This window comes from Lygodium microphyllum, chromosome 12 (assembly GCF_053477565.2).
Source record: "Lygodium microphyllum isolate KBCC chromosome 12, Lygodium_microphyllum_v1.1.10, whole genome shotgun sequence".
Taxonomy (NCBI): Eukaryota; Viridiplantae; Streptophyta; class Polypodiopsida; order Schizaeales; family Lygodiaceae; genus Lygodium; species Lygodium microphyllum.
The window spans coordinates 130257712-130269421 of NC_141146.1; the positions used below are offsets into that span (position 1 = coordinate 130257712).

Below are 11710 nucleotides of genomic sequence, written 5' to 3' on the forward strand. Positions count from 1 at the left end.
ATTAGATGCTTCAAGTGCAAGGGACCCCACTATCAAAATAGATACCCCATCGAAGACACAGCCTCATCAAGAGGGTAATGTGTAGCCAAACATGGGCTAAAATTATCTAAGGTCCCAAAAGGATTAACAGTAATGTTCACACAAGGAGAGGCCAAGGAAGTGAAACAGGTCTTTGCAGTACAAGTAGAAGCAGGAAAGTGGAAAGCAAAACTCAACTTCTTAGTCATTCCCATGGACGATTTTGAAGTTATCTTAGTCATGGAATTCTATGGTAAACATGTCATCGCAATGTTTGGAAAATGAGTTAATGAGACGATGTTGTATATGCAAGGAGAAGGCATCAGAGTACCCTGTGAAAGAATGCAACTGCTAGGTAGAACACCAATCAAAGTACAAATGGAGGAGAATAAGCCTAGATTCTCATGCCAAATAGTGAAATCAAGTACAAGCTAACCAAGAGCATTAACCCAAGCACCACCTTGTCAAGTGAAATAGATCAAGCCATGCATCATGACGTGTAGTGGCAAGCAAGTGGAGAAGTCAGTCAAGCAAGGAGACATGGTTTATCTGTGCATGATTTGACCCATTGAGCAGGAGGTCACCAAGAAACCCAAAACCCAAGCCAATGATATATAAGTGGCATGAATACTTGAGGAGTTTAAGGATGTCATGCCATCAAAACTACCCAAGGGCCTACCAAGGATGTGGATCACAAGATTGAACTCATTTCAGGAACATCCCCACTAGCTAGAGCCCCTTATTGTATGAATCACACATAACTCATGGAGTTAAAGAAGTACTTGCATCAATTAGAAGAGCAAGGCTTCATCCACCCCCCTTTGGTGCCCCAATGTTGTTTATCAAGAAGAAGGATGGGGGACTTATGCTATGTGTAGATTATAGGGCTCTTAATAAGATCACTATCAAAAAAAAATATCCCATGCCTTTAGTGGAGGACCTCTTAGATAGACTACATGGAGCCAAGTACTTTAACCGCATTGACCTTAGGTCAAGATACCATCAGATTCGCATAGCAGAAGAAGATATCCCCAAAATAGCTTTTCGTACCCGATTGATAGCCTCCAATTTCTACACCAAAAATGTTAAAAGGATGTGGATCTTCAACATCAATAAAATTTTTATGCTATCCAAAATTATATACTATACGCATGTTCATTGTATTCTATTGTCACACATTTTATGCATTGTAAATGCTTAGCTTGGAATTATAAAAGCCATTGCATATGTTTCTTTATTTTAAAACCATAGGAATCTTCTCTACAATACATGCAACACCTAAGGCTCCTACCTTAGTCTTTATGTATGCTCAAATATATTTGATTTAATAAAGGTTCAAAAGGGTGCAATTGGGGTTCTTGGGAAAAATTGGTTGAGGAGTTGGAGCAGGCAGATTGTGGTGTCTCTTTAACTTCTTTCTTCCTTCTTTTCTCTTTGTCCATCCTCTATTCTCTCTCATACTTGTGTTGAAACTATGGATTCTTAGTGTGTGAGCTTGAAAGAGGAGCCTCCTGATCTTGTTTCTTGATTGGTGAGGGTGTGTCTTGGGTCTTTTGTGTGTACACATTCACGACAAGAGGTGTTTGCAAGTTTCATGGTGAGGAGCAAAGCTCCAATCATATACTTTGTTGCTCGGTACCCTGGTTTTGTGCTTGTTCAAGTGCTGGGTGAGAGCGAGTCATTCTTGGTTCCGTTGCCAAGACTGGGCTAGCCATGGATTCTGCAAAGTGAAGAGCAGGTATTGAAGATCTTTGAAGCAACAGGGAGCTACATGGAGATTTGTTTCTCACAAGTTTTATTTTACTGGTAACTCTACAAATTGAGAATCAAGCTTCTTGTGGACCACGAAAGGAGGTTATTTTTACTATTGCACTTGAAGTATTAGAAGAAGAAGAAAAAAAGATTAGTGAAAGAAGAAGAAGAAGAAGGGATGAAGGAAGCTACTATAGTGAAGTATTGTTAGATAGAAGAAGGTTCTGTAGCGTATGGCAAAGTCAGTAGCTTTTGGAGATGGTAGAGGGATGTTGAAGAAAATGGCGAAGACAATAACATAGCAGACCACAACATCATGAAACAAAGGATGTGAAGCAGAGACACTCACGGATTGGGCCAAGGTGGAGCCTTCTTCATCACGAATTGAAAGATCGTGCATTGGGAAAAGGAGGAGGAAGAAGAAGAAGAAAACAAAAGGAGCTACAACTATTCTGATAAAAGTCCATCTAGTCCACCCTGTCAATGCTCCATGGAATAGTGAAGAAGAAGAGAAAAAAAACAAACAATGACATGTTAAAAAACCTCATGTCCTCATCCTTGATAGCCTGCTGCCTGCTCCCTCTGTGTCTCACATGATGCCCAAGAAGAAGTGAATGAAGACAAAGAAGAAGCAACAATAGTTGCTATCTTGCCACAAGATTCAATGACTCCCCCTCTTTTCCCTTTCACCCAACATAGCAATTGCGATTTAGATCTATAGTGACCTCTGTTCTCACGGCCTCCTCACAACATCCCCAATTTGCTACTTCCACATGATGATGGCACCAACATAACCATTCATCCACGACCAGTGGTGCTCCATTTCTATCCCTCTCCCCTTTCATCTGTGTGGCCATGGCAATGTGTTCTACTCTCACCTCTTGTAGATTCACGGCAGACTATTCATCCCCTTCTCACGCCCTCATCCACTCGGTGTCTACAGAAATGACAATCAAAAAGACCAAATAATCTTTTATTTTAATGAAAACCTTAAAACCCTAAGGTTAACCACTCTTTCGTAGGAGTTCATATGCAACATATCAAAGAAATCAAGCATCCAATGTTCTATTTTCGTCTTTTCTTTAAATAAGCTAGGCATTAGAATTTTTCGGGTGGGAGAACATCAAAGATAGATCTTAAGAGTGGGAGTGCTTCAAGGTGATCTTTTGTGGGTTTTCACCTTCTTGGTGATAGAAGTGGTGGAATTTCTATGTTCCTTCTTCATGGAGATGGTGTTTGTTCCAACAACAAAGCTGCATGGTATTTCTTCCTTATCATTCATTCTTTATTGAAGTAGATTAGGAAGTGGGAAAAAGAAGTCAAATACAAGAGAAAGTGGTTGAGGAAGTGGACAAATGATCCACAAAAGAGTGAGAATGGAAGACAAACAAGTGTCGAAGTGTTTCTTAAAGCTTACAATGGAAGTTTACCATGGTTCTTTGGTTCGCATGAGCTCACCAATTAAAGTGTGGGAGAAATGATAGCCTCCAATTTCTACACTAAAAAGACTAAAAGGATGTGGATCAACATCAACAAATCTTTTATGCTATCCAAAATGATATACTATATGCATGTTCATTGTACTTTATTGTCACACAATTATGCATTGTAAATGTTTGGCTTGGAGCTATAAAAGCCACTGCATATGTTCCTTTATTTTAAAACCTTATGAATCTTGTCTAGAATACATGCAAAAACCTAAGGCTCCTACCTTAGTCTTTATGTATAATCAAATATATTTGATTTAATAAAGGTTCAAAAGGGTGCAATTGGGGTTCTTGGGAAAAAGTGGTTGAGGAGGTTGGAGCACGACAGATTGTGGTGTCTCTTTAACTTCTTTCTTCCTTCTTTTCCAAACTCTCTTTGTCCACCCTCTATTCTCTCTCATACTTGTGCTGCAACTATGGATTCTTGGTGTGTGAGCTTGAAAGAGGAGCCTCCTGATCTTGTTTCTTGATTGATGAGGGTGTGTCTTGGGTCTTTGTGTGTGTGTATTCATGACAAGAGAGGTGTGTTTGCAGGTTTCATGGTGAGGAGAAAAGCTCCAAGCATATACTTTGTTGCTCTCGATACTCGAGTGTTATGCTTGTTCGAGTGCTAGGTGAGAACCAATCATCGATATGGCAGTTTTGAATGGTTAGTCTTAGGGTTTGGACTAAGTAATGGGCTAGGAACCTTTTTGTGGCCTCATGGATGGAGTCTTTAGACTCGAAATAGATGTCTTCGTCATTATCTACAAAGATGATCTCCTAGTATATAGCAAAACTTTAGAAGAACACAAACAACACTTATGCTTAGTTTTTGAGAAGTTGAGACAACATAAGCTCTGGGCCAAACCAAAAAAATGTGAGTTTGCAGTAAAAGAGTTAGAATTCCTAGGATTCATCGTCGAAGCGGCCGGTATCAAAGTGGACCCCAAGAAAGTAGAAGCCGTCTAGAAATGGCCTGTGTTGAAGACTGGAGGGAAGTGAGGGAGTTCCTAGGCTTCGCAGCATTCTATAGAAGGTTCATCAAGGATTACAGCCTCATCACTACACCACTATCCCACCACCGCATGAGTCAACAAACCCCTATCCTGAAAGTACCCAACTTCACCAAGCCCTTTGAGATCTCCATAGCTGCATCAGATTATGGCATTGGGGGCGTGTTGGTGCAAAAAGGCCATCCCATAGCTTATGAATCCAGGATATTCATAGATGCCGAAACTAGATGGAGCACACATGAGAAGGAGATGCTCGTAGTAATCCACTACCTCAGAAAATGGAAGCATTATGTTCAGGACAAACACGCAGTAGTCTTCATCGACAACATCTCCCTTAAGTACTTCGAGTCCCAACCAAAGCTATCTACCAATCAAGCCCGTTGGCTAGACTTCCAGCTGAATTTGACTTGGAGATCAAACACAAGCCAATCTTCACCAACAAGATAGTAGATGCCCAAAGTCGAAAAGCCGATTTGAAAGCCGTAAGTGTGGTCAGCAGCAACTTCCTTGAATTAGTGAAGGAGGCTTTGAAACATACCCAAGACACACACAAAATTATAGAAGATATAAAAGTTGACAAGACACCACATGGCATGCATACTCTCGAGGAGGGAATTCTATTAGTAGGAAAGAGATTGTACATCCCCAACAATGTGGAACTAAAGAAAGCCATCTTACATGAAATACATGATGGAAAAGTAGGTGGACATAAAGGACAAGGCATAACACTTGAGGCACTCAAGAAGTAGTTCTTTTGGCCAAACATGAAGGAAGAAGTCATAGACTACATCATGACATGTCCTATGTGCCAACTTGTGAAGGCACCATGCTCTAAGCTCGTAGGCTTACTCCAACCAATGCCAGTACCTAGTTGACCATGGGATGTCATTAGCATGGATTTCATTGTGGAGCTCCTTGAATCCTATGCATACACCATCATCTTTGTAGTGGTAGACTATTTCTCCAAGCAAGCTCACTTCATCCTTGCCAAGCTACCATTGAATGCCAAGGAGGTAGCCCACCTCTTCTTCACACATGTGTTCAAGCTACATGGTCTACCCTTAGCCATAGTGTCAGATATAGATGGAAGATTCATGAGTGACATGTGGAAGGAGCTCTTCAAGACCCTGAAACGCAGTTGAGATTCTCATCATCCTTCAACCCTAAGATACATGGGCAAATAGAGCGAGTCAACCAAGGCATTGAAGACTATCTCAGGAGCTACACCTGGGTGGACCAGAAGGCTTGGGCCTTGTACCTCAATGTGCTGGAGTTTCACTACAACAACTCAATCCACTCCGCCACAGACTACACACCCTTTGAATTAGCTACGGGCAAAGAAGTCATCACCCCCCTTGCCTTAGCATCAGGAGGTAGCCAAAGCTGAAGATCAAGATACAGAAGAATTCTTGAAGAAATGGAGAGATCGCAATGCCGTAGCAAAGCAGAGCCTAGAACAAAGCAAAATCACTATGATAGAACATGCCAACAAGAAGAGAAAGGCAATACTTTTCACCAAGGGTGACATGGTCCTAGTCGACTCCAAGAATATGTCACTCCCAAAGAATATGAGCCCCAAATTTAATCACCGCTACTATGGACCTTACCACATTACTAAAGTGCTAAATGAAGTCACCTACAAGCTTGACCTACTAGAAAGTATTTGTGTGCATAATGTTTTTCATGCTCGACTTATGTGCAAGTTCTATCCCAACAACCAATGGGGGCGGCACGTATCAATGCTCCATTCCAATGGCCCCTTCAAAGTAGAAGCATTCCTCCAGTGCTGGGAACACAAAGGGTACCCTGAGTATCTCACCAAGTGGCATGGGCGCCCTCTCAAGGAAGCCACTTGGATTTCAGAAGCAGAGGTGTGCGAATGCGGTAAAGATGCGTTAGCCATTTGGCTTAAGGAGAATCCCACCAATTCTTCCGATGCCCCTTAAGTCATCCCAAAAACGACCCTCATCATAGGCCTTGTAGTAACACATCCACTCCTCAAAATGTATTTGAGTCGAGGGTGGACTTGCATGGTAACCCAAATAAACCAAAAAAGCCCCTACCACGTCTAGCTGGGCAGACACTGACCAACTTGCTAGAAAAAGCTGTGTTAAGACCCCCAAAAGTCCTAGTGCGGTGGACATTGACTAGTCTGATAGTAAATTGCATTAATACCCCGCGAATGTCTCACAAGTCCTAGACCGGCAAACACTAGCCAGCTTGTTAGCAAAAGCTGTGTTAAGACCCCTGATGAGTCAAATAATCTCTACCCTTAGATTGTTGAGGATAGCAATCCAGTAAGCGAGGGTGAGTGTAAGGGCTTTGTAGCTATACCATAGCGTTGCTACCAGAAATACCTATATAGGGAGTAGTAGTGAATTTGAGTCCTGCTTGGTTTCCACTCTATGTGTGATTCCCTATACCCAGTGGTGAACCCTCTTATGTGCGGCATCACGAGGGTGTAGTCTTGGGATGTGCCTATGTTGTATCGTTTCTTTGATTGAATAATACAATAGTATACCTTGCTCTCACATATCATGCTACCTTTCTGTGCCGTGTTGAGTAAGTAAACGAGTGCAGGTGCATCACACTCCTCGCCCCCGCCCCCGCCCCACGAAAGATAATAACGTCAAGGTAATAATCTACGACATAGATTGAACCTTCTACATAATCTACGGATGAGATCGCCCTGTGGTTGTTTGCAAACTGTTCCTTTGCTGGTCGGGTGGATTGTAGCATTGCACTTTCTTGAATGTTTATGTGCAAAAAAATTTATTTGCCTTCTTTGAGGTCAAGCGAGAGCCTTATCATTGTCTATCTGCAAATCTCAATAAATTTCACCAGATCGAAGGTCCTCACATTTGCTGACAATCTATTGGCCCTGCGACCCTAACTGGCCTTATCATTCGTCCACCCACATCTTAACCGGTCATCGTCAAGAAAGACTGGTTTTCAACCCATCTGGCCTGTTGTGAATCTGGCCTTAGGGAAAACGTCCCAAGGGGGTCGAAAAATATATTGAGTCGCAGAAATTCCCAGAATATCAGGAAGCCTATCTTCGATATTGAAACCTAATGGTCCTGGGAAAAATAAGGGCATCCGTTAGCGATGATTCAGGATGGTGATGGCGATGATTCGCAATGGCCAAGCAAGAAGAAGCAGTTGCAGGATCAGCTGGATGCGAGTGGACGTGGATGTACGAATACCGATGGTGGACAATGTACAACACAGCAGCAGTAGCAGAGTAAGCAATGGGGACATCGTTTCCTCCCTTACTATGCTCAAATATGACGGTTCAAGAGGAGGACGAGTGGAGCAATTGGTGAAGGAGCTGCCAATGATGAACAGAGTTGGTATTGGCGCTTTGGCAGGAGGGATTGCAGGGGGTTTCACCAATGTTATCTTATACCCTATCGACACAATCAAGACTAAGTTGCAAACTCGAGGCTCTGCAAGCATGTATTCTGGGCCCTTCGATGCGGTCAAAAAGGTTAGCTCGCTTTTCCTTCCTGCCTTCCTTCCTTCAGGCCTAAGCGCATGGCTCTGCAATCGTCTGATCATGATGGGCCTGAAAGTGGCCTTTTTGCTGTCCCTACGATGAGGCGCGCGCGCCCTATAAAATTCTGATGGATCTAAGATCAAACTCCCGTTGGCTACATGATGCAAAACGAATCCGCAAGTGAAACTTGTTTTGAACCCCGTGCCATGTAACTCTGGAATGTAAATACTGTCTAACAACGCCCATTGGTGCTCTCCTCTCAGGTATTTGCCAGTCAAGGGATTTGGGGCTTTTATGCAGGAGTGCAGGCTGCATTTCTAGGCTCTGTTATGTCCTCTGCAGTCTACTTCGGAACATATGAGCTAGCTAAGTGCATCTTGGCCAAATTTATTGCATTGCCAGCAACAGTAACACCTCCTTTGGCTGCTGCAATGGGCAACATTGCATCCTCAGCAATTTTGGTACCTAAAGAGGTCGTGAAGCAGCGCATGCAAGCTGGAGCTGTTGGATCTGCAAGGGAGATTGTTTTTCAGACAGTCAGATATGAAGGTGTCCTAGGCTTGTATGTAGGGTACACTGCAGCTCTGTTAAGGAATCTACCTTCGAACATGATCAGCTTTTCAACATTTGTGAGCACCATCTGATTGCTTTAGTGGCTCCAGCATTTCTTTGTTCCTTTGCCAGTTCAGCTTTTGATTGGATACTTCTAACGGCTTCTGATGTTGATGTTCTTTTAGGAGTACCTCAAACTAGCCTGGCTGAAGGTAAGCAGTTCACCGGTTCTTGCTCCTTGGCAAAGTGTGTTTTCGGGGGCTTTTGCTGGAGCACTTTCAGCAGCGGTGACCACCCCCTTGGATGTGGTCAAGACACGCTTGATGACTCAGGCAAGATCTGCTGTCGCGTCGTTTGGTATGACTGGTGTGAAGGCCGAAGCAGCTGCTCGAGCTCAAGCTATTGCCGCCTACACGTATAAAGGGGTTTTGGCTACAATGCAAAAGATCTGGATGGAAGAAGGTTTTAGGGCCCTGTTGAAGGGAATGGCACCTAGAGTTTTCCACAGTGCTTGTTTTTCTGCTTTAGGCTTCTGCATCTTCGAGTCAACACGTACCTTCTTACTCATAAGACATCTGGAGCAACGAACGAAATCGCAGTTTGATAAAGGCTAACGACTCTGTTAATACGGATGCCCACACTAAGCTGCTCATATACATGACAGACAGACTGAAATCGTACTATATCATAGCTTTTTTAAGGTCCCGTTCTTTGTCCTTCAATGCTACGATGTTGCAAGGCTGCTTTTCAATCAAGTGACGAGCGGTACAGGCTTGTTGTGGAGATGGCTGAATGTCTTGTCCAACGAAACAGAGTGGCCAAGCTACTTATGCATATAAGTCTTCTTCTCATACTGGCCAAGCTAGCTAGTTGTACGTAACGTTTCCTCGACTTCGGGCCCTTGGCGGCTGTTTGGAAGAGCCATTTCAGATCGACCGAGGGAGTGGTATACTCGTTCTAATGGAAGCTAAAGTCTGTGAGAATGTTCGGTCATGCTGGTGAACGCTCTCTCAGTATGCGTTCTATCATATGAGAAAATGTGCTGGTCTCGATTTATCATGGAGGTGTTAACAGAGATGGAAATGGATCATCGTGTGACAACCTACACGACTTTCAGATTTGGCAAACCATCATACAAGAACTGCGTTTGCAGTACGTTTGAGGTGCAGTTATTGTTTTGAAGGATCTTTTCCTAAACAAGGACCGTGTTGGCATACAACCCATAAGGATTTGAGTTTGCACTTTGAACAACAGCTATGCTTGATGTGCAAAACAATACAAGAAAAAAAAATGTTGTTCGAGCTTGGGAAATTCTACCCATTGAGAGTGTGCACTTGAACTTCATTGGGAGTGGTGATTCAAGGACAATCTTTGAAGTCACCTATTGCTATTGGAAGAGTTGTTGGAAAACCTTGGCTGGAATTGGACTAAGTTGTAATAGCCTAGCAGCCAACCTTAATGGTGGAGAAGAAGATGACCTTGATAAATTATTGATGTCAATTTCGAGACCAAAGAGGTAGAAGATGAGAGTGAAGATGACTTTGAGGACAAGTCCATTGACCAGATATGGATGGATGAACAATAGGACAAATCTTGGTAGATCCCAAATCCTTTAAAGTAGGATAGTTGATACATGTTGGTGTAGTGTTGAATCCATGCTAAGAGGGGATATTGATTGTCTCCTTGCACAAAGACTGCTAAACAAATGCATTCCTTGTCTAACAGATGAGCAAGATTGTATGCACACCATTGCAACACTAGACCTACTATTCATGGAGGAGAGAGAGTACAAGGGGGTGTAGAATAGGAACAGCAGCATAGTATTTGAAGAGCACATTGTACACTTGCTTGAGGTACACAATGAAATCCTTTCTGGTGCTAATGATGAATCCATAACCATCCACACATCTTAGCACAAGAGAGTTTCATCTCTACCAATAGGATTCAGACACAAAGGATACTCATATGCTATGAGTGGTGCTTTAAGAATAGTCTTTAAGCGAACCTTCTGCTATTCAAAGAGTTGTTGGAAAACCTTGGTTGCAAATAGATTGAGTTGCATCAATTGCTTTTTGATTATCATAATAGCCCATCAACCAACCTTAGTGGGGAAGACAACCCAAAAAAGATAGCGGCATCAATTTCAGGACCAAAAAGTTAGAAGATGAGAGTGAAGGTAACTTTAGGTGTGAGTCAATCGACCATGATAACAGTAAGTCCAAACTAAAATGGCTTAAGTATCTCAAGGTCTTAAATCACAAGTAGAGAGGGTTTAGACTCATACACCTCATCCTAACCCTAAGCTCAAAGTTAGAGATGAGTTGCCAACAAAGACCTTGAGATTTCTCAACCTTTCATATTAGAAGAACAAAAAGAGACTGGTCTACAATATAGAGAAGATGTGGAAAAGTAGATTCTTTTGGGCTACCCCCTCCAATATTAGGTGAAGTGCAATGTTGACTTGTTGACAATGGCATGCATTTGACTTTTCTAGGTGCCAAAGCTCTCTACTTTTAGCTTAGGGTACCTCACAATAGGGAAGAGGTAAGAAAAACCACCTACCTTGCCACCCACAACTTTGACTAGCAAGGGGGGCAAGGACTTGCTAAAGGAACTCCTCAAGGTGCAAGATAGGAAATGACAACTAGTAAGCTAGCCCAAACCTCCAAGAAAACCAAAGAATGCCAAGAGCAAGTGAAAATCCAAGATTGATGCAATTATGAGCCATAAGCGCAGAATGCCAATCAAGAGTTGAAGAAACCACAAACAATGGTGTTCCTCACCTAGGTGGGTGCCCAAAACTCTACTCAATGCACATGGATACTACTAGCAAGGTTGCAAATTGTGGCTTCCTTAACTCATCCCATAACCCACAACTCTAAACAAAAGTATCAAAGACCAAACATGTTCATATAGGATGATCTTAGAAAGGGAGCAAAGTTATGACAACAACTTGATAAATGGTTAGAGGTAAAAGAAAAAATACACAATTAAGTTGGAGCCTCCAGACCTAAACGACTTGCTAAATAGAAATGTGATTATACTCATAGAATTATTAGTACAATGGATGAAGACATGGTGGTAGAATTTGAGCTACCTATACTTGGATGTTCTACTTAGCTTAACGCAACCTTTGGTTCCCTCATTAAAGCTTATAAGTTGATAAATATGGGAATGTTAATGAAAATATGATGCTATCAAGTTATGTCCCATTGGTGTATAACTTGAGATCACAAACACATCTATCTCAAGAGTGTATTATTTCAAGATGATTTCTTAAGGACGGTCATAGAGAAAAAAGATAAAGCCCTTTATGTCATTCCTCATTATGCTCCCATCACAAAAATCTAAAACGAGGGGAAGATCAAGGTCCTCAAGTATAAGCATAGGGGAAAAACTCACAAGGC

The 11710-nt window shown here is 42.3% G+C and overlaps 1 protein-coding gene across 1 annotated transcript; it reads left to right on the plus strand.

The window, feature by feature from the left end:
• Nucleotides 1-7218: 7218 nt before the first annotated feature.
• On the plus strand, nt 7219-9958 carry LOC148028269 (protein MITOFERRINLIKE 1, chloroplastic-like). The gene is made up of 3 exons (XM_087690060.1): nt 7219-7742; nt 8015-8380; nt 8489-9958. The coding sequence occupies exons 1-3, from the start codon at nt 7371-7373 to the stop codon at nt 8915-8917; spliced, it is 1167 nt and encodes a 388-aa protein (XP_087546186.1). The 5' UTR covers nt 7219-7370; the 3' UTR covers nt 8918-9958.
• The last annotated feature ends 1752 nt before the right edge of the window (nt 9959-11710 follow it).